Source organism: Strix aluco, chromosome 29, assembly GCF_031877795.1.
Source record: "Strix aluco isolate bStrAlu1 chromosome 29, bStrAlu1.hap1, whole genome shotgun sequence".
Lineage (NCBI taxonomy): Eukaryota > Metazoa > Chordata > Aves > Strigiformes > Strigidae > Strix > Strix aluco.
In genome coordinates this window covers 566,010-587,855 of record NC_133959.1, presented here as the reverse complement: position 1 = coordinate 587,855, position 21,846 = coordinate 566,010, and the positions used below count along the sequence as shown (strand labels likewise).

Below are 21,846 nucleotides of genomic sequence, written 5' to 3'. Positions count from 1 at the left end.
GAGAAAATAAAGCAACAGCCTGGGAGCGGCAGGTGCCCAAGGCTGCGCCGGCCGGGCGGGATGGGCGGGGGGACAGGCAGTGCCCCCCCCCCCCCCAAAGGTGGGCACAGACCCCCCAGCGCCAGCCCCTGGGCAGAGACTGGGCGAACTGGAGGCTGGGGGGTGCAGGCACTGGGTGTGCCAGGGGCACAGCCCGGCCGGGACGGGACCCCGGCCCCCCACAAACCCCTGGGGGTCTCGGGGTGCCCACGGGGGTCCCAGGGGAAGGAGCGGAGCTGGACCCGGCTACCGACAGCGAGAGGAGAGGAGAGAGGAGGTGACGCGGTTTCCAAGCTCCCGTTTCCCTGATGAACACTAATATATATCATTTGCATGTTAAAGTTCGATTCTTTTCTCTTCTTTTCTTTTTAGAGAATAAAATAGAAGCTATTTACAACAAAACAATCAAACAACCTCTTAAAATCCCGTATAGTGAGTGTAGTTCTCGAATAAAGGGGGAGGGAAAAGGATCTAAATGAATAAAATATCTCCCGATTTCCAATTACTTTTTTTTATCTTTTTTTCCTTTAGAGAGTGCCGGGGGGTTTCACTAAAGCTCGCGTCGGCAGGCGTCCGTGCGTCTGTCTGGAGGTAACACGAGTTAAAAAATAATAATAATAATAATAATAAATGTACAGTGCAAAGTGTGATGTGAGTGAGGTAAACGGTCCCGGGCCGGCGGCGCAGCGGGACGGCCGGCGGCTCCGGCGAAACCCCCGGGCTAAAGCTTTTCTCCTCGCACGGGAAAACCCAACCCCGGGGAGCACGGGCAGCCCCCGGCCCCCCGCGCCCCGACGAGGGCTGTGGGGCGAGCTCTGCCCCCCCGGGGGCCGGGGCCGGGCGCGTTAAGGCGAAGCGTTGTTGGAGGTAGAGCTGGGGGGCACGGCCAGGCCGGCCGGGGCCGCGGGGGGGACGCTGCCGCCGCCACCGCCGCTCCCCCCGCCGCCGCCGCCGCTGCTCCGGCTGCCGCCGCCGTTGCCTTTGCTGTAGGCAGAGGAGGGGAGCGAGGAGGAAGAGGAGGAGGAGGAGGAGGAAGGGCCGGGGGTCTGGGCGAAGAGCACACCTGGGGAGAGAGCGGGGGCGCTGAGCCGGGGGGCGGCACGGCCGGGCTGACGCTGCCTGCGCCCCGCAGCCCCAAGCGGGGCCGAGGGCCGGGGGGGGGCCGGGGGCCGGCAGGGGCCGAGCAGCCCCGGGGGGGCCCTCACCTGTGTAGACGATGCCGTTGATCTCCACCGACATGCTGATGCTGTTGGTGCCGTTGCTGCTCAGGCCGGCGGCGGAGTCCTGGCGGTTCTCTGCCGGGGAAGAGCCGGGTTACGGACCCCGCCGGGCCCGGGGGCAGCGCCGGGGCGGGGGCCGGGGCCGGCACTGACCTGGCGAGCGGGTGCCCTGGCTGTTGATGCGGATGCTCATGGGCAGCTGCGCCGTCATGGCCAGGAGGTTCTGCTGCAGCGCCCGCTGCATCAGCCGCTGCTGCTCGTCCGTCACCAGCGCCATCTTCTTCTCTGGGGGCTCCCCCGACTCCAGCTTCTCCCGCAGCTGCTCCAGCGCCGCGGCCTGGGCGGCCGCCGCCACCTGCACCGCGGCCGCCTGGGCTGCCACCACGGGGTGGCCGGCCAGCGAGACGGGGAGCCGGCTGGGCATGGAGATGGGGATGGGGGAGTCCTCCTCTGCGGGGGCAGAGCGGGTCAGGGTCGCGGGGGACAGGGACCGATGGGTGCCACCACCCCGGGGCGTCCCCGGCCCTGGCAGAGCGGCTCAGGGCCCCCCCGCGCCTCGCGTCCGCGCCGGGGGCTGCCCGGCACCTCCTGCCCCTCCAAGGGCCAGAGCCGCGTGACCGGAGCCAGGGTCCCCAAAACGAGCCCCAGTGCCCAGAGCGCGGGGAGGGGACGGGAGCTTGACCCCCCCATGCCCGCGATGCCCCTCTGTGCCCCTTTGGGGGCTGCGTCCCCGGTGCCGGGGGGGCTCAGGAGCCCGCGGCGGCCGTTACCTTTCTTGATCTTCTGGACGGGAGCGATGGAGCCGCCGTTGGTGGCGGAGGCCAGTCCCAGCGCCGGCACCGGCAGCTTGGGGGAGGAGAGGAGGCCGTGGGTGCCGCCGGGCGAGTAGGTGAAGAGCGAGCTGCCGAAGCCCTGCCGCCGGCCCTCCCGCCGGTTGCTGTCGATGGCCGCCTGCAGCTCGTTGGGGTTGCTCAGCCCTCGCTTCTCACATTCGTAGGGGTACAGGTACTTCATGTACCTGCCGGCGGAAAGGGACAGGGATGGGGACGGTGACGTGGCGGCTGGGCGCCCCCTGCCCCCCTCTCCCTCCCTCCCTGCTCGCCGCCCCCCCCGCGCCGCGGCCCCGCCGCTCACTGGGTGCGCAGGGTGAAGGCCGCGCTGGTGATGGAGGTGGGCAGGTTCAGCCCCTTGGTGATCTCCCGCCACAGCTTCTTGTTGATGACCTCCACCAGGCCGCCCTTCTCCGTCACCAGCGTGTAGAGCATGTACAGGTCCAGCACCTGCTTGGCCATGATGGGGATCCGGTTGACGGGGGTCCCTGGGGAGGGGGGGAAGGAGAGAGCGGGTCTGGGCTGCTGCTTCCTCACCCCTGGGCAAAGAGGGGGGGAAGCCGGCGAGACCCCCACGAGGCAGCACAGGGGGGCCGAGGGTCTCCCTCGCTCCTCCCTTCCCATCCACCGTCCCCTCCTCTCCCCCCGGGGACCCCCCCACCTCGCTGCCGTCTCGCTGAGCGTCAGCCCCGCCAACAAAGTCAACAGAAACTCGCAGTTTTCAGCCACAGCCCCCAAAACGGGGCCGAGCGCGGTTTCTCAGGCTGAGGTCGGCAGCACCCGGCAACACGAGTTATTTATAACGGCAGCGGCGGCACTTCCCGGCTGCGAGGGTCCCGCCATGCCGGGGGGGCTGCATGTGTACGGGGGGTTCATCCCTCCAGCCACGGGGAAGGGGCCGCCACGTCTCCTCCCTCCCGGGGGTCTCTGCCCGCCCCGGCGCCGGCGGGGCTCGGGGGGGACCCCGGTGGGACGCGGCCAGCGCCGGGCCAGCGGCTCCCCGGCCCCCCCGCACGCACACGTGCTTCCCCCAGCACCCGCCTGACAAAAGGCTGAAGGCAGCGATGCGTCAGCACTTCCAGCGCTGTTTTCCACGCAGGAACCAGACCCTCGTCCAGGCGAACGCTGTCAGCCCTTCCCACCCCCTCCTCTGGCCCCCCCGCCAGTCCCGGCAGAGCGAGAAGGCAGCGAGGGGCTTCGCCCTCCACAATATCCCCCGAAATACAGGGAAGGGGCCGCAGATCTGGAATGGGGTGGGCGTGGGGAGCGGGGCCGGGCGAGGGGGGGCCGCAGGCACCGGATCCAGCCCAGCAGGTTTGACCCCGCTGCGCAAAGAGGTTAAAAATTAACCAGCGGCCCGGCCGGAGCTGTGACCTCGCGGTTGTAACGCGAGGGGCGAGGAAATGAGCGGGGCAGGCGCGCGGGGGGGGCTCACCGCGCTTCTGCATGAAGCTGAAGAGGTCGTCCAGGAACTCCTTCCTCCTGGGGTCTCCGTCCAGCTCGTACAGCTGCGCAACGAGAGGGGAAAATGCTCAGAAAAACCCCTACACGTGCCCCTGCCCCAGCCTGGAGAGTCCCGGCCCTCCCGAAGAGGCTTGAGCCCTTCAGAGCCCTGGATGGTGAACGGCTCGGGGGGATCCCTGAGCGGGGCCGGGGGGTCCCCAGGGTCCCTGCAGCTTGGGGCCATCCCCCGCCTGCCCCCCTCAGAGCTGGGCCCCAAAACGCCGGTGCTGGAATCGCGGTGCTGCCCCACACCTCGCCCGCGGCCGGAGCGGCTCCCCCGCTGCAAACGCCGCGCTTGGCCCCCGGCTCCTCCCGGGAACGCCGATCCCAGTTATTTTTAGCGTCTGCCATGAGCTCGGCACAGAACGGAGCAACGCTTCGGCGCGATCCATCCTCCACACCTGCAGTGCCAGAGGGAGCCAGTGCCGGAGCCAGCGTCGGGAGCGGCGAGCCCATGAGCCACGGGGCGAGCTGGTGTGCGACGGTGCACACCCACAGCGTGTGCCCGTGAGCCACGGGGCGAGCTGGTGTGCGACGGTGCACACCCACAGCGTGTGCCCGTGAGCCACGGGGCGCGCTCGCGCGGGGAGCTGGACCTGCCCGGCAGAGCCCGTTCCCCTCTGGAAAGCAGCAAACTCGCCCGGCGAGGCCGGCGCTGAGCGTGGGCTGCCCCACACGGCTTTGTGCCCGTCGGACGGTGGCCGTGGGGCCGGCAGCCTCTCCCCCACCAGCATCCTCCCCCGGTCACCGCGCTGCCCGAGCGGCTCTGGCAGGATGACCGTTGCTGGCCCCACGTGCCGCCCCGCGCTGTGCCTGGGCCGGGGCAGGCAGACCCCGGCGAGGCTCCGGCACGGCTGCGCCTCCAGCGCCCGGTTCTGCGGGGGCAGCTCTCGTCGGGACCCCACCCCGCGCCCGGCACATTCCTGCCTGATTTATGGCGGCAGGATCTGCTGGCCGGAGCGCCCCGGCACGCAGGCAGGCACGCTGCGCCGGCTCTGCCTCTCCCTGGTGCTGGCAGCCGGAGCCCAGCGCGGTTTCTTGCCCAGAGCTGGTGGGTGGCGGATAATCCTCCCCCCGCACCAAGGAGGGGTGTCAGAGCAGGGGCTGCGGGGCAGGCGCTGCCCAGACGCCGTGGGGATGGACGCCGCAGCCCTCGCCCCGGCCTGGCTGCCCGTGGCCCCGCGGTGCTGAGCGGCTCCCGCTTTTCTCAATGACAACTTTGAACAACTGCCAGCGGAGCCGCGGCGGGCGGGAGGGGGCTATAAATATTCCCACGTAACTCCGCAGGCACGCACCGCGGGGCCGCCAACCGCAGGGCGCCCATCGGCACGTCACCCGGGTCACCGATACGGCCGCTCGCCCCGCGGGCACGCCCGGCACGGCACCCTGGCGGCGGGGGGACCGGCGGGCGGGTGGCTGTCGCCCCGGCTGTGGGTGAAGGGTGCGAGCCCCCTCCTCCCACCGCCCCCCCCCGGGAGGATCCGGATCCCACGGGGCCGAGCTCGCCCGCCGGCGCCGATCAAAGGGCTCGGTGGGGCCGTGCGATAAGAGGGGCAGGAAAGCCATAAACCCCCAGTTCCCCTGGAAACCTCGCACGGCTGCTGGCAAACCCCCAGCCAAGGGGCGGGAGCCGCTGTCGCCACCGGCCGAGACCCCTCAAAGCCCCTCTCCCACCCCAGCGCCCCGGCAAGGGGTCCGGTGTGCAGGGGGGGAGCGGAGTGGTGCCCCCCGGCAGGGCAGGGGTGGGACGCAGCACAGCAGGCACCGCTGTGGTTTTACGGGCTGAGCTGTGCCAGCTGCCCCCGGCCGGCCGAGGGACGTTGGGCCGGCGCCAATCCAGCCTCCCCCGTTTCCTCGAGCGTCTCCAAAAGCCGCCGCGGAGAAAGGGCTTCCCCGGCACCACCACACGATCCTGCGGGGTGCTGAGCCTGGCTCCACCGCCGCTGCCCCCCGTGGTTCACCCTGAGTCTAATCCCCTCCCCTGCACCCCGTTAACCCCACAAATGGGGGGTGACAGCCGTCCCACGGGCCTGGGGTCCCGAATCGTGGTGGGACATGGGCAGGACGGGCCAGCACCGACCGCGGAGCCGTCCTGGCGCAGCACGAGGGGGTCACGAGCAGCCCATGGACCTGCAGAGCTCTCGGAATCGATCAGGTGTTTATGAAAACGTCGGCTCATTCAATTTTTATACAGGCGGCTCTTAAATAAAGCTGCTCTCCCCCAGCTGCAGGTGGGAGCTGCGGCTGCCACCGGGAAGGGACGAATGTGCCGGTTCATTTACTGCCGCGACCCCCCCGGCCGTGGGCCCCCCCGGGCTCAGTGCCGAGGGGAATGGACGTGTTTAAGAGGATGAAAGAAAATTAACCGTCAGCTGAGGAAAGCGTGCGCCGGCCAGGCCGCGGGGATTAGCGGCAGCGGGCGGGCGGCTGTACCGTGTCCCGTCCCTCCCCGCCGGCCCCGGTGGTCCCACGCCGAAATCTGCCGGCCACGGCCACCCTCGCCCCCACGTGGGGGGTCACCGGGGCCGGGCGGGCAGCGGGAGCCCCGTTCCTGCCCAGCACCCTCGAGGCCCTGCCGGCACGCCCAGCCGCGGCTGCCGGGCAAAGGACATTTCGCAAGCTGCCGCTTGTGGTTACCGGCGAGATTTCGACAGCGCCGCGGCGCTCGGCTGCTGCTCGCCGGCCCCCACCGTGCTGCAGTGGGGAGAGGGGCTCGGCCAGGCCAGGGCTTCCCTGTGCCCGGCGCTTCCCCACTGACAGGAGCCCCCCCCGGGCCCTCGCCTGGCTCTGCCGCCGCCAGCAGAACCGCCCGGTCTGACGGCAGCTCACCGGGGAGCGCGGCCGGCAGCCGCGTGGCGAGGATGTGCCCCGCCATGGCCGGGATGTGCCCGGTCTGCACGGCGGCTCGTGACGCAGCGGCATCCGCCGAGCCGCGCCCGTCCCCCCTCGCCCCCCGGGCACAGGCAGAGATGGGGAAGGGGGCAGAGACCAGCGACTTCCAGCAGCCCCTCGCGGGATTTCCTCGCGCTGACGGCATCTCGCCTTTGCCGGGACACCTCGCTGGCAGCCCGCGGCGCTCCCGCACCGGCGAGGACGTGGCAGAGCAGCTGCACACCCCGTGAACACCAAAAGGCAGCGCAGGCATCATAAGAAAGCTTCGATATTGGGTCTCAAAATAAAAATTGAGGAACAGAAACATGTTCTCATTTCAGCAGCGTGTGAAACCGAGCACGCAGCCGGGCTCGGCACGGACCAGCTGCCGCCGGCACCACCGGACCGAAATCAGCAGGTGCTGACCCCTGTCCCGTGCCGATGCCCTCCCCGGGGCCGAGGCCTCCCCACCACCCTCGAGCACGGCTTCTGCTCGGCACCAAGCGCGGTTCCTCGCCGGGGAAGCGTGGGGGGAGGCGGCGAGGCTCAGTGCAAAGGTAACGCCGGCCGGCGGGCAGCGAGCCGCGGGGAGAGGCCGCCCAGCCGCCGCTGAGTCAATAGATTTACATTTCGTAATTAGGGAGGCTGCAGGGAGGTGGAAACAACTTAATCTGTAACGCAGCTGCCCCGAGAATATCCTCTTATCGTGGGGAGGCCGCCTGGCCGCGCCGCCCTGCTGCCAGGGCCCCGTGGCGAGAGCGCGGTGCCAGGGGATGCCGCGGCACAGCCGAGCCCAGCCGGGCCGGGGGCAGAGGAGACGCCCCCCGCCTCCCTGAGACCCCCCCCAGGCTGGGCGATCTGGCCCCACGCCCTGGGTGCTCCCAGCGCTCCCCCAGCACGGGGCGAACGCCCGGTGCCAGCGGCTGGCTCTGTGCCGCGGTGCCGGAACCGCCTCGCCGCCGGCGCAGCCCCCTCGGCCCCGGCGCCCCGTCCTTGCGGCCGGTTGAGGACAAGGTGCCAGATGGCCGTTGCCAGCAGATGTATAATTAAGTGGAGGAGGAATTAGGAAGGCGGCGGGCGGGCGGCACTGACCCCGCGGCCCAGCGCCCCGGCAGGATGCCGGCCCGGTGTTTGGTGTGGATGACCAGATTAACGTTTCAAACCAGATTACGGGAAAAATCCCGACCCGGTGGCTTTCAAAGGGCTGGCGGGGAGGCGGCCCCTCGGCAATGCCAGGAATGCAGGAGAGAGCCCTCGGCACGGGAGCGGTGCGCGCTGGGGGTCCGCCGGGAGGGACCAAGATAACCCCCCCCAGACACCCACCGCTCCCTGCTAACAGCCCCCCCGAGCTGCGGGTGAGGAGGGCAATTAAAGCAGGGAGGGGAAGCGCCATTTAATGAGGCTCTGGGAGCGGGGCCCGAGTCTCCCCATCGGCAGGAGCCCCCACGCCCACCCCAGCAGCGACCCCCCAGCCGGAGAGCAGGGGTGTGGGGGGCTGGGGCTGCAGAGGAGCCCGTGCCCCAGCATCCCGCGTCCGAGTTAAAAACACCCCCCCCCCCCCCAGCTTGGTTCCGGGTTTTCAAGCCTCGGGGATTAATTTTCAAGTTTCTTTTCCATCGCCAGGAAGTCTCGACACTCTCGGTTTTCCTCCCTTCTCTCCGAAACCGGTTTGGGACGTGCACGCCGTGAGCTGGGGGGGGGACAGACCCCCAAGGGCCACTGTGGCAAGGACAGGGGGGCTGGTGGCAGCCCCCCCAGTGGGGCCAACCACCTTCCGGGGGCTAAAAACCCCTGAGTTTCTGTGTTTAGGGAAAAAAGACAACAAAGGCAGCTGCGGGGGAGAGCCCACCCCGGCGAGGCGCCTGCAGCAGGTAGCAGGCAAATGTCCTCCCTGATTGATTCCAGCCCGGGCGTGATGGGGGGGCGCGGGGGGGCTCCTTCTCTCTTTCTTTTCTTCCTTCCTTCCTCCGAGCGGCCCCCGGGGACGTGTCCCTTTGTCCCGCTGACAGCCGAGGGGCGATGCCGGGAGAGGGGGGGCAGACCGCGTACGCTAACGAGTTATTTAACGAGGAATAAACACGCAGGCGGCGCTTCCCGTCCCGCTCCCGGCCGGCGCACGCAGCCCCCCGGCCCCCGACATGCCGATCGCACGCCGGGACGCGCCGCCGGGGCCAGAGGGGGCACTTATTCAGAAAAAGAAAGTAATTTGTAAAAACTAGAGCGAAGGGCTGGTGACGAGCCCTGAAACGAAGCGTTTCGGGTGACGCTGGTGAGGTGGTTTCCTGTAAGATGGTGGCTGAGTCAGGGCTGGGGGTGTCCGCGGCCGCGCAGCCCCTTCTCCGGGCACGGCCGTCGCGGGGAGCGGGGGGCAGCGCCGGCACGGCCCCCCCAGCCGTGGGGGGATCGGGTTTGCTGCGGCCGATCCCTCCCAGCGAAGGGCAAAGGGAGAGTCCGGCCCCGGCACAGATCCCACCGCAGATAAAGCGCTCGGCTTAGGGACGGGTCACCTCTCGCCGTCCCCATCCCTAATCCCCTGCGAGCCCCCCCCCAAAGCACAGACCCCGCCTTGAGATGGGGCTGCCGGGGCGCAGGGCGGTGCTCCCCCTCCCCAAAATCCCCAGGGGTGTCCCCCCACCGCGTTGCCGGCCGGCTCCGAGGCCGGCTGGGAGCGGGTCGGTGCTCCCGGAGCCTCGCCCGTGCGGGACGTGGCCGAGCCCACGGACCGGCCCGGCGGGATTCCTGCGGCCTGAGCGCGGCCGGGGCCGCCCGGGGCGGGGGGCCGCTTCCGCGGGGGCAGCCGGGGAGGGGGCCGGGGAGCGCCGGGCTCTCGCCGTCGCGCTTCCCGTCGGCACTATTGTTCCCGCCGGTTCCCAGCATTGTCCCCTCCGCGGGTCGGCACCGCCCGGGCCGGGACGAGCCCCCGCCGCAGGTGCCTCTCCCCACCGGGGCCCCCTCCCCGGGCCGGGGGCCGCGGGACCCGGCGGGCGGCAGATCCATCGGTGCTCCTGTGGCACCGCGACAAGCCCGCTCCTGCTCCCCAGCCACCGCCCCAAAGGGCTGGGGGGGCCCCAAGACCACCCGGGCTTCCCCCAGTATCCACAACCCCCCCCCCGACGAGTGGCCACATCCCAGCCGTGGTCCCGTGGGAGTCACCCCACCGGACGTGGGGAAGGGGACAGGGATGAGCAGGAGCCCACGGCCCCGCGGGCAGCGTCCCGTCCCAAAGCGAGCCCCGCAGCGGCGGGGGGGGGACACCCACATGGCCCCCGTGCACGGCCCCGGCCAGGCTGGGGCGAGCAGCCGTCGGGGCGACGTGGGCCGGTGTCAGCGCTGACACGGCGGGTGTCACCGCGCCGCGGAGGGGGACCTTGAATGGGCGAATTAGTCGCCATTTAACCTCCCTGACCCGCCATTGTCCGCCGGCCGCCCTCCCCGCCGGGCCGCGGGGCCGCTCTGCCCGGCAGCCGCCGCGACGCTCCGCCGGGACCCGCGTGCCGCAGCCGCCGCGGTGCAGCGCGTCGCCAGGCCGGAGCGACGCCCCCAGCGCGGCTGCGCTGTCGCTGTTTTTCCCCTTCCCGCGGAGGAGGAAGCGAATCCTGCTGCAGTTGCATTTCAAACGGCGGTTTTGGAGGGACCTGCTGGGCGGCAGCGTGCCGGGCTCCGGCCAAAATAAAAAACGGGTTCAGTGTCTGAACGCCGACGCGTGGCGCGGGCTGCTGAGACGCCGCGGGACGGGGGAGCTGGGGTCCGGGGGCTGCTGCCCCCCGCCCAGCCGAGAGCTGCGGCGGCTCTCCCAGCCCTCGCCGCGCACATGCCGGCGAATGCCCTTGACACACGCTCGCTATCGCTGCGGACCTTGTGCAAATATTAATTCAGTGGAGCCGGGCAGTGTTGAGAAAGCTCGTCCCAGGGAGCGATGGCCCGGGCCCGGCTCGCACGGCACCGCCGCAGCTCCCCGCCGCCGGCCGGGCAGACCCCGGGTGGGCGACCGAGCCGCAGGCCCACGGCACGGACATGGGGAAGCCACGGTGGAGCTGCGAAGCTTCTCCCGACAGAAGCGGCGCGAACCATCGGGGCGGCCGGTGACCCCCGCCCTGGGCTGTCCCTCCCCGTGTGCCCCCGGGGTGACGGCTCACGGGACCGGCGGGTCGAGACCCCGGGCGCGGAGCCAAGCGGGCACAGGGGCAGCGTGCGGGCGGTCGCGGTGGCGGCGCTGGCCCTCGCAGGCGAGCTGGGGTTTAAATTCCACCATATGTAAATGATCATCTTCGAAAGGGGATCGCTGTAAGCCAGAGCAGATGAGTCACCCGGGGCTTCCACCGCCCGGCCGGGGATTTGTCTAATTGCAAATCTGTTCCTGAAATGCGAGGTCCCGCACCTCCACCCGTCCGCTCCGCCGACCCCGCCGCACCGGGGGTCCCGGGGGGTCCCGCACGCCCCGGCCCTGCCCGCGGGAGCTGGAAGAGCTCCAGCAGCCCCAGATGGTTTTGACAGGCAGCCAGCTGCGGGCCGTCAGCCCTGGGAACCATCGCCCCAGAGCTGCTCCGGCAGCGCCGAAACCTCGTTGCTTCCTCGCGCCGCCGGCGACCCGCGGCGGGGGGCCCTGCCATGGCGCTGATGCAGCACCGGAGCGATGCCAGCTCTGGCAAAGCCACAGCGGGCAGCAGCACGGGGCGGCACGTCGCAGGCGTTTGGGTCTCCGAAAGCGAGCGCTGCTGCCGGAGCCGGGGCCTCCGCGGTGGCCGCGGGCAGACGGGGGAACTGAGGCAGGAGGCCGAGCCCTTGGCGAAGGGACGTAGGGCCGGCGCCTGCCCGGGTGCTCCTGGCTCCCTCTGCACCGGGGCGAGACCCCTGAGCCCGCTGCTGTGGGGGGACAGGGAAGCCCCTTCCTAAAGGATTGTCACCACAGCAGCGACAGGGCCACCCCCTCCCCACAGGGACCCCTCCCTGGGGTGAGGAGCCCCGGCCGCCGAGCAGCCCCGGTGCGGGGGGGGACGATCGTGAGCCGGTCCGGAGCGGGGACCCAGGCACGGGCAGCTGAAGGGTCAGGGAGCGGGTCACGAGCTGGGCTGGGGGCTGCACCCCGAGCCCCCGATCCGGCTGCCCCATGCAGGCAGCGCAGGCAGGTGTGCCACTGGGGATGGGCCCAGGGGGGAGCGGGGGGCTCCCCCCATCCCCGAACCTCTGCCCGCCCCCGATTGCGGCACGTCCGGCCGGGCCCCAGGACCTGCTGCCATTTCTCCTGCGGTTTGGGCCAGAAATAGGGCGATGGAGCAACACCGCGCCCTTGCCCAACCGCCCCGCTGCCGGGCGGCTGTTTGCTTTGCTGACAAAGGACCTGCTCTCCTCTCTGCTCTTTTTTTTTTTCTCCTTTTAAATAAACCCTCATTCCTGTTAGTTCAGCTGTGCCGGAGCTGGGAGGCGGCCGCCTCCTCTGCAGCCCTTGAATCAGCCCTGGGGGCTGGGGCTCTGGGGGGGACGGGGGGCTCGGGGGCTGGGGGGCTCGGGGGGCACTGGCAGGCAATGCCCAGGCTGGGGGGAGCCAGCCCGGGTCCCAAGCCGAGGGTTGTCGGGGGGATGGTCTACACAGGAGCAGACTCAGGCGGGCGAAGGTGCTGGTGGGGCACCTGAGGCAGGGGGCACGTGTCCCCCGTCCCCCACCTCGTTAATTATCCCGGGTCTCCTTGGGAGAAACGGCTTCGCGTGGTGCCCAGATGCCAGGACCAGCCCCCACAGCCTGCACGGGCACCCAGGCATCGGGCTGGGGGAGGCACTTGGCGGCTAAGCCGCTGTCGCCGAGAAGTCCCTGACCCCCGGCCAGGGATCCGGCGGGATTACGACTCCGGGAATGTTCCCTGAGCGCCGTGAGCCGATTACCGGGCTGGATTCCCGGCCAGGAGCAGCCTTCAGCGAGCTGGATGGTGGCGGGGGGGCGAGACGGGCGACGGCTGCGACCCCGGGGCCGTGGGGGAGGACGCAGCCCTTCTCCCAGGAGGGGTCCACAGGGCTGCACTGCTGTCCCCAGCGCCCTGTCCCGCTCCGGTCCCCTCCTCGCCCCCGTTATCTGCCGCCGGCCCGGCCAGGCGCCGCAATCGCCTCCGCCGGCACGGGAGCACCCGGCCGGAGGCCCCAGGGCGCTGCCCTTTATCTGTGCCCCCGCCACGCCGCGGCACCGGCCGCAGCTAAACCGCCTTCGGGGTGGGGGGACGGTGGCCCCCGGCCGGACGACGACACTCGGGTGCCCCTTTCCCCGCGCAGGGGCCCCCTCGCCCTCCCCGGGGGCGGCTCATCCGCTCGGCTGCCTAATGCAATAAAGCTCTAATCAATATTTTAAAGAAAATAAATGGGCTCTCGTTAAGAGGCCGCAGGGCCCCCGCTCCCCGGCCAGCTTTGGGCTTTTTAAAGGAAAATAATCCACAGGAGAAAGGGGTTCAGGGCCCCGCGCCGGGGGCTCTTGCCTGCGGGGGCCGAGGGGATCCCCCACGCCTTCGCTGGAGCGCGGGGGGTCTGCACGGGGCTCCACGTCCCAGGGATCTGGAGGACAAATGGGCTTTTCCTTGGCCCCCCCCAGGCCCCCCCACGCTTCCCCCAGGAAAATCCCAGCTTCATCTTCCCGGGAGCCGCCGTGGCCCTGCCACGTGCGCAGCCACGGCTGGTCCACGGTGGGCCGGGGAGGGAAGGGGGGGTCCGCTCTCGCCCCCGCTGCGCCCAGCGGGCCGCTCGCAGAGGTTGCAGAGTTGCTTTCGTTTTGGTTTTTTTTCTCCCCCAACCGTTGCACTTTGAAACGCCGTATCTCAGGGGAGCGCGGCACAAGATAAGGGCTGAGGTTTTCGCCCCCCACGTGCCGCCGGCACAGTTCAGGCGTCCCTGTTTGGGACAGCTTAAGAAACCTCCCACCCCCCCCAAAGCACCAGCACCCCACTGCCGGCACAGCCTCCCCCCAGCACCGCGTCGGCTTCCTGAAGCCTCCGATGCTTCGTGCGAACGGGAGCAGAGTCGGGGGGTTAAACATCAGCCTGCAGTGCCCCAAAGGGGCACCCAAAGGGGCACCCAAAAAGGGGCACCCAAAAGAGAGCCCAGTGGCTGCAGCAGCCGGGGGAGCACTGGGAGACAGACCCCCCCCCGCCCCAGCTGCCCTCCCGCAGGACATGGTGACGGGGTGACGGGGTGCAGGCGCCCGAGGGAGCGCAGGAAACTCCAAAAGGGGCAGAGGCAGGAAACTCCGGCCCGTGGGCTGCCAGCGCACCCCGGGCTCGCGCTCCCGGTATTAGTAGGGTGCAGCGATAGTGGGAATGAAACAGAAAGGGCAGGAGGGGGGTTCACCGCGGGGCAGCCCCCCCACCCGTCGGACATCAAAGCAGGTTTTCCCCCGGCAGCCCCGTGCCAGCAGCAGGTCGCCGGCCAGGTGTTACGCAGCAGCGCCTGGTTTTTGGCAGGGGTTGGCTGAGCCACTCGTGCTCCGGCGGCTCGTCAAAGCCCGGCCCCCCCATGAGCATCCCCCTCCGGAGCGGCGGCACGACAGTGAACGCCCGTTGTGTGAGACCCTGTGAGCCCTGGCACCCGGCCATGGTGCTTGGGGGGGGGGGGCCGGGGCTCTCCCCCTCTCCCCCAGCCCCGTGGCCGCCCACAGGCAACCAAGTCCCCCGCGGCTGAGCCCGGACACGCCGGCATCGCCCCGGCCCCCCGTCGTGCCTTTTGGGGTGAGGTCAGAGACGATCCCAAACCCAACCAAGGGCGAAGGCGGCCCCAGCCCAGTGGTGGTGTGGGGCGACGTGCCAGCGTCCCGCTGGACCCCTCCACCCCCGGTGTGGCTACAACAGGGCAAGACCGAAGTGAAAGCGAGCCTGCCCGCGCTGCTGGCTGAGGACGTGGCAGCCGCTCCCCACGGGGAGCCTCCTCCGGCCCCAAAAATGCCTCTTACCCCCCCCACCCCCCCGAGGAGCCATCGTGCCCTCGGCAGCCGCTGCCCCCCGAGCCCCCCGCCACGCCGGGGGCTCCTTTGTTCTGCTGCCTGCGCGGGCAGTGCCCCGGGTCAGCCGCCGAGCTGACCTCTGCCTGCGCGGTAGCCATCCCGGGGGACGGGGAGGTGCCACGCGCCGGCTCCCTAACCTCCCTAACCTCCATAACTCTTCCTCGCGCCCTCCCCTTCCTCCCCCTGAACTGGGCCCCCTCCTCCTCCTCCTCCTCTCCCTGGCCCCCCACGGTTTGCAGGAATCTGGCCCGGATGGGTCAGTAAAACCGGGCGGTGGAGGACGGTGGCAGCGCCTGGCGAGCGTCGCCCCCCCAGGCCAGGGACACCGGGCCCTGACACCGGGCTGGGCCGTTCACCCGCAGCCGCAGGGGACCCGGCGAGCCCCGGCGGCGCTGGGGGCCGGGGCTGGAGCAGAGCCCTGCGCTGCTCGGGGGCACCCGGCTCCCCCAGACCGAGCCCACACAGCCACAGCGCGGCCCCGGGAGGTGCTGGGGGGGGGGGCCCAGCTCCGCCGGCGCACGCCGGAGGCCGCACGCTCCCTGCAAGCTTGGGGGAGAGCGGAGCCGCTCCCAGCGCCGAGTGGGGAGGAGCTCCTTGGCGAAAAAAGGGGAACCCCAAAATAAACCCCTTCCTTGAGGAGCGTTTCCCCGCCACGGCGGGAAGGCCCAGCGCCACGTCCCCACTGGCTCTCCCGCGCGGAGGGACCCACCCGCACCCCGGTGCTTTCCCAGCGAGGGAGCTGGGTGGGGAAGGGATAAAGCACCCCCTGCCCAGGGGGCCACGGCAGCCGCCCCGCGCCAGCGCTCGCTGTTTACATTCCTGCTGCTCCTTCCCAGGCCGCGGCGGCCCGGCTGCGCCGGCGGGGCTGGGGCGGCCGGCGGCACGCGTTGGAGGGTGGCCAGGAGGAGCTCCCGGCCAGCGCCGCACCGAGCAACCCCCTGGCCCAGGGCCAGCGGCCGCGGTCCAAGCGCTGGCGCGCTGACGTGCCGGGGAAAGCCTCTCCCGGCCGGGTGCTTCGCCTCCTCCTCTCCTCCGCCCCCGGCACAGCGGTGGCAGCCGCTTTCCTCCCACCTCCGGCTGTTTCCACGATTAACCGCCATGCCGGGCTCTCCCCGCAGACCCTGGGAAGCTTTCCGCTGGGGAGCGAAAGGGAGGGAGAGGGGGGGCTCAGCCCCTTTTGCCAGCACAGCCTGGGGGGCAGAGGGTGTGCTGGGACTCTGGCTGATGTCCCCAAGTGCCGTGGCTGCGGCAGGGACCCGGCGGAGGCTATGGCAGGTCCATGGCGCGTCCGCGGACCGTCGCACCAGCGCGGCACGGGTCCTGCGGGCACCGCCAGCCCCCCAGCCCCAGCCCTCCCCACTGGATCCCGGGAGCTGGCAGCCACTGCCAGGCCCCCCGAGCCGGCGCACAGGTCTGGTACGGCACCGACACGGTGACAAACAGGAAGATCACGGCTGCGGTATCGAAAAAGCCTTTTCACAGATACAAGATCACGTCCCCGGCCCCTCGCACCCCGACGGCAGGAAGCACAAAAAAGAGAAACCACAAGAAGCGGAGGCGGCGTGGGTGCAGCGGCACGAGCGACACGCGGGGCAGAATCATCCCCGCAGCCCGGCAGGAGCGCGCCGGGGAGGGCAACGCACGCTCCGCGCTGGCTTGTACTTTCCCTGCCAGCCCCGTCGCGAGGCTGCCCGCGCCCAGACGTGCCGGCAGATCCCAGCAGCTCCTTCCCCCTTTCGGGAGGGACGCAACAGCCCCTGCCCCTTCCCCTTTGGGCTGCCGCATCCCTCCCGAAAGGCCACTGTGCCCCGGCCGCCCCATCTGGGTCCCATCTGCTGCTGTTGGCTCCCGTCCCTTCCCCCAGCCCCAAACTCAGATGTATTTAAACACACACATCAAAGGCACCGGGCAGCCCCCGGGGAGCCCCAGCTCGCAGCACATTTCCTTCTATTAGCCGAAAGCGGGGCGCAGCGAGCTCCAGCGCCGGGAGAGAGCGGAGCGTGCCTGCCTCCTGCCAGGCCGGCTCAGCCGGCGCGGGGAGGGCAGCGGAGGGGCAGCCACGGCGCTTCCTCCCCCGTTTCACTCCTCAGCAGCATTTTGGCAGCGGCAGGGGGGCAGCTCTGCCCCCAAACACCCGCAAGGCCGGAGCCATGTGCGGGGCATCACCTCCACGGTGACAGGGAGCAAGCCAGGTCCTGACTGAACGGCTTGGGGAGGGTGGAGGAGAAGAGAAACAAGAATCCCTTCAGAACTGCAAGTTTGGGGTGTTCTTTTCCATCATTTTCAGCAAGAACCCCCCCAGGTCCCTGCGGCAAACCCCATCACGCTGCCTGCGCCGGGCCGGGCCACGGCGCCAACTGGGACACAGGATCCCACCAGAGCCACCGACCAAAGCGACAGGGGAGGGGGCGAGGCTGAGCCCGAGCACCGAAACCCCGCAGAAATCCCACGCGTTCTCAGCGGCAGCGATGGCAGCTCCATCTGAGAACAAGGCTGCTGGGGGCGGCGCTGCCGGAGGCATCTCGCCGAGCCGAGGAGCAGGGGAGGGACGGGCACGGCGGGGGCACGGCGGGGGCACGCGCGTCTCGGCGGGCGCTTACTTGCTTGAACTGCTCCTCGTAGGTCCAGTCGCCGTGGTCGGGCGCCGGCGGCGGGGGCTGCGCGTGGCCCAGTCCGGAGGGGCCCCGCTCCTGCCCGCCCGGCAGCCGCTGCGGCTCGCCCCGGTAGTGCTGGGGGGCCGGGGGCTTGCGGAGCAGCAGGGATCCCGCGCCCGCCCGCACCGCCTCTGCCGAGCTGAGCCCTTCCTCTCCCATGTCTTCTTCTTCCTCATAGTCTTCCTCATCCTCCTCCTCCTCTTCTTCCTCTTCCTCCTCCTCCTCGCCCAGGTCCTCTTCAAAGTCGTCTTCATCCCACTTGCCCTTCCTAGAGCGGGGGAGAGCAGAGATTTGCACCTGCACGAGGTGGGGGTCTGGCCCCCCCAACCCGACCCCTCTCCCCCTGCCCCGCAGGCCAGATCCCGTCCCTCCAGGTGGGGGCACGTTTCCATGAGCCCCCCCCACCCCCGAGCCCCACAGCCCACCCCACGGCCACGGGGCACATGGGGAAGGCGGCGAAGCCCCGGCGCAGCCCCGCTGGCGGGTGGCAGCCCCCCGGGGCACCGCGGGCGTCCCGGGACAGCAGCTCCCGGGGAGCAGAGCTCTGCCAGATGGCTCCCAGCCTGTTCCCTGCCCTGGAGAGGACGCGGGCTGGGAGGAGGCAGCCGCGAGGGCTCTGCATAATTTAAAGCCGGACAGGATCCTGTCGCTGCCCCATGTGGCTCCCCGGGCAGAGATGAAATGTCACCCTGCGCCAGCCCGGCACGAGGAATCACGGCTGCCGAGCCGAGGCGCTGCTCTCAGCAACTCCTGCCCCGGGACATGCCACTGGCGCTGACCCACCTCCCCGCCCCGAGCTGCAGGAAGCTCCCAGCCCCCCGGCACAGCCCCAGCAGCCTCCGAAGGGAAGCCAGAGGCCGCAGCCGGCCACGCCAAAACCTGCCGGGGCTGGGCCGCATCCCTGCCCCTTCCCCGGACCCCTAATTGCTGCTACTCCGGGCAAGCGTATACTCACAGATCCTCCTCCTCCTCAGAGCCCATCTCCTGCTGGTACCCGCCATCCTCTTCCTCCTCCTCGCCACGCTCCTCCTCCTCCTCCTCCTCGTCCGAAGCCTGACTCTCGTCCGACAGCCCCGGGCTGGACGAGTGGCTGAGGCCGGCGGCCGCGGCCCTCATGGCGGCCAGGGCGGCCATCTGCGCCCGCTGGATGTGCGCGCTCTCGGGCTCCGCTCCCTCCTCCGAGGGTGCCGGGGCTGGGTCCTGGCCACGGGCCCGGGCCGGGGTGCTGGCGGGGGGCTGCCCCGGGGCCGGCGGGGGCTGCGCCGGGGGGGGCGTGGAGCGTTGCTGCTGCTGCTGCTGCTCCTGCTGCCGCGCTTCCAGCGCCTGCTGCAGCCGCGCGCGCTGCTGCCGCTGCAGGTTTTCCATCACCGCCTGCAGCTTCATGGCTCTGCCAGAGGACGGCGGGTCCCCGGGGGGGTGGGGGGCGATGCACCCGGGGGGCAGCGCCCGGGAGGGGTGGGGGGCAGCGCCCGGCAGGCTGCCGCGCTCCAGCGGGGCCGGAGGCCAAGGCCGGGCAGCACCGGGGCGGGGGGGCAGCCCAGGCCTGGGGGGGGCGAGGGCAGCGGCGGGTCCGCAGCGCCGTCGGGGTGTCAGGGCAGAGGGACGTGGCCCCCGACCCCCCTCAGCCTTGCCCCGACGTCTCCTTCTCTCGAGGGCTCTGGCGGGAGCCGCGGGCACGGGGCCGCTCGTCGGGATCGGGGTGCTGCTGCCGGCAGGCGCCGAAACCTCCGCGGGCTCAACAGGCAGCGGCGGCAGCCCGGCACATCGCCCCCTCCCTCGCTGGGCACCTTCCGGGGGGGCGGCAGCCTCGGGGTCAACGCGGCGTCCCCCTGCTCGGGGCCAGGCGTCCCTAGTCCTCGGCCGGCTCGGCTTCCGGCAGGCGTGGGCGCAAACCTGCCGGGAGAAGCAGAGGAGGGTCAGCGGAGCTGCTGGCAGGCGCTGGCGAGCAGGAAGGAGTTAAAGACAGTGCAGGAGCCTCATTAATCTCGAGCTAATGAGATAGGGAGGCCGAGCCCTGCTGCTGAGGGGGAAGGGGCCTGCCGGACCAGATAGCCCTGCCTGGCCCTGCAGGCAGCGGATACCGGGATACCAGCGCCTGCAGATAACACCCGCAGGGAGGGCGCTGGGGGGGCTGTCCGACACGTCCCCCACGGGGAACAGGGTACATCCCCACTCGGGGACACCGGGGACACGCGGGGAGCACTGGGCTGTGGTGGGGGCAGGAGCAGGCAGCTGCCAGGCCAGCGCTGGGGCGCGAGTGGCACCGGGGTCCGCACTGCATGGCATGGGGGCCCCTCGCCCAGCGGGGTCCCACAGCGTGGGGGGACCCGCGTGTCCCCAGGGCAGCCTCCTGCGGGACGGGCAGGCAGAGCCTTGCTCCTCGAAACCCCGGCAAACAGGCTCTGCCGGCCGCCCCCCCCCGAGCCCCCGCACTTCTCCCCTTCCCCGGGGGCTGCAGGTCCTCCGGCGTGACGTGGGGCTGCGGGCGGCTCGACTCTGCTCCACCCCGCCGGCACGCCCCGGAGAAACCGGCACATCGTGGCTGGGCCCCATGACACCCCCACGCCCCGGCATCCCGGCCTGGATCCCCCCCGAGCCGCGGCGCAGCCGGCCCCGGGCAACGTCGGTGTGACCTCGCCTGTGCCGAGGGCAGGGAGGGAGCTCGCCGCGCTGCCACCGCGGTCGCGCCACGTACGGGCATCGATCGCCCCGGTCCTGCTGCCCGCACGCACCCCGGGACCCCGGCAGGGCCCGAGCCAGGGCTGGAGCCGGGGCTGGTGGGGGCCGCGGGGGCAGGGCAGTGGCAGCACGCGGGGCCGGCAGCTCAGGCGCGATCCCGCGAGTTCTGGAAAGGGGAACCCGCTTCCAGCGCGACTGGGCGGCCGGGCCGTGGCCGCTTCCCCCGCGCCTCGCTGCGGCGGCGGCCGCATCCGCTCCCAGCCCTGCCGCGCTCGGCTCACGCTACGAAGGCGCCGCCACCGCGGGAGCCCCGGGCTACCGGCTGCGCCCCGGCCACCGCTGCCGCCTCCCAGGACACTCGGGCACTGCCCAGCCTCTGCCCGTGCCTCAGTTCCCCCCCCCCACCCCCCCGGCCGTCTCCATCTCGCCCGCGCGGAGCCAGGGAGGTGTTGGGGAGGTGTTGGGGCAGGGACCCCCCCTCGCCGGCCGTGGCTGCGCTCCCCCCTGAACTCCGGCCCTTGCGCCTGCGAGAGCCACGAGCGAAACCGGAGCGAGCCTCCTCCCGGGCACGTGCTCCCCCGGCCCCGTGCCGCCGCCACCGCTCTGCCTCGCCACGAGTCGCCAAATCACTCAGTGCCGGCACCGGCGCGGCCAGAGCCGGGAGCGGAGCTGCCTCCTCGGGCACCCCGGGCCGTGGCCGCGCCGCCACGTCCCTGCGGACAACCGGAGCCCAAGCGCGGCCGGAGCCTGCCGGGCGGCGAAGCCGGAGCCAGGGGACCGTGGCACCCCGGCCCGGCGGCCGCGGTGACCTTGAGCCGTGCCCCTTTGTCCCTCCCGGCCGCGCGGGGCCGGTGTCCCCCCCATGCGCGGGCGGTGCCGGGCGGCACCGGGGGATTCCGACAGCGGCACCCGCGTCCCGCGGGGCAGGTGCTCGAGAGCGGCGGCGGCGACGCCGGGCTAAAAATACGCGGCGGGGGTGTGACGGATGGGGCCTTTGTGCCACCGACGCCAGGCCTGGCCACAGCCGGACACCCCCACCCGCTGCCCCCCGACCCCCGGGGGGGTCACGGCTCCGCCTGGGAGGGGGCTGCGAGGGCGGCGCGGAGGTCGAAGGGGGGAGGAGGAGGACGGGGAGCCCGGGCGCGGCGGGTGCCCGTCCCGGGGGACAGACAGGGCTCGGGGGCCGCGGGAGGGACCCCCGGGGCGAGCAGGGGGCTGGTCCCCAGGGCTGAGCCCGGCCCCGGCCCCGCTCCCGGCGGCACCGACTGCGCCTCGCCCAGCGTCGGGGCCAGCGGCCCCCAGCTGAAACCGGGGACGGGGGCGGCGGGGCCCGGCCCCGCGAACCGGGGGGTGAACGGCCGCCCCCGGCATGGGGAGACGAGGCCGGGCTGGGCCAGCAGCTCCCGGTCAGCGCGGAGCCCGGCCCCGACCCCTCCTCCGGCCGCGGGCCTGGGGCTGCCCCGGCCGGGGGCAGAGTGCGGCGGCAGCGGCCCCGTCCCATCTGCCCGCCGGGCGGGGCGGGGCGCGGGGGGCTCTAACCGGCCGGGACAGTAACGCCCGCAGGGCACGGAGGGCCCGGGCCAGGCGCGGGGGCGGTGCCGGCCGGGAGCGGCCGCGGGAGCGCGGGGCGAGGGGGGGAAGCGCCGGCCCCGCGCAGGGGAAGCGGCCGGTAACCGGCCGCGGGGGGGAGGGGACGCGCCGCTGCCGCCCAACAACCGTCCGCGGGGGTCCCAGCCCGCCCAGGGGATGCGCCCGGTACGCGGCCCCGGTCCCGCCCAGTCCCCGAGCGCGGGGGGATACCCCGGCCCCCGGTACCGGCCGCGGCGGGAGGAGGGCGGCGGGGGGGAAATCCCGGTACCGCGCGCCAGGCCGGTGCGGCGGCGCGTCCCCGCTTACCCAGTGGAGGCCGTGCGCCGCGAAGCCGCATAGCAGCCGCGGCCCCCGGGGCTCGGGCTGCGGCGGGGCCGGGGTGCGCTCGGTGCCCGCACGGTGGCTGCTCTCCCCGCGGGCGGGCGGCGGGGCCCGGAGCCGCCCCGCCCCGCGCCGCCATTGGCCCGCCGCGCCCGCGCCGCCCCGCC

The 21,846-nt window shown here is 71.8% G+C and overlaps 1 protein-coding gene across 1 annotated transcript; it reads right to left on the bottom strand.

Moving 5' to 3' along the window:
• Nucleotides 1-682: 682 nt before the first annotated feature.
• ARID3A (AT-rich interaction domain 3A) lies at nucleotides 683-21,766 on the bottom strand. The gene is made up of 9 exons (XM_074808727.1): nucleotides 21,665-21,766; nucleotides 18,045-18,982; nucleotides 17,036-17,357; nucleotides 3,525-3,597; nucleotides 2,394-2,577; nucleotides 2,030-2,277; nucleotides 1,413-1,709; nucleotides 1,245-1,334; nucleotides 683-1,102 (listed from the first exon to the last, which is right to left on the bottom strand). Exons 2-9 carry the CDS (start codon nucleotides 18,470-18,472, stop codon nucleotides 885-887), a joined length of 1,860 nt encoding a protein of 619 aa, XP_074664828.1. The 5' UTR covers nucleotides 18,473-18,982; nucleotides 21,665-21,766; the 3' UTR covers nucleotides 683-884.
• Between the last annotated feature and the right edge of the window lie 80 nt (nucleotides 21,767-21,846).

Excerpts from the sequence above, each read along its gene's own strand:
- ARID3A (XM_074808727.1), bottom strand. The coding sequence starts at position 18,472 with ATGAAGCTGCAGGCGGTGATGGAAAACCTGCAGCGGCAGCAGCGCGCG. Across the intron at positions 1,710-2,029 it reads CGTCCAGAAGATCAAGAAAG|AGGAGGACTCCCCCATCCCC; the intron begins GTAACGGCCGCC and ends CTGCCCCCGCAG. Across the intron at positions 1,103-1,244 it reads CAACGGCATCGTCTACACAG|GTGTGCTCTTCGCCCAGACC; the intron begins GTGAGGGCCCCC and ends CTCTCTCCCCAG.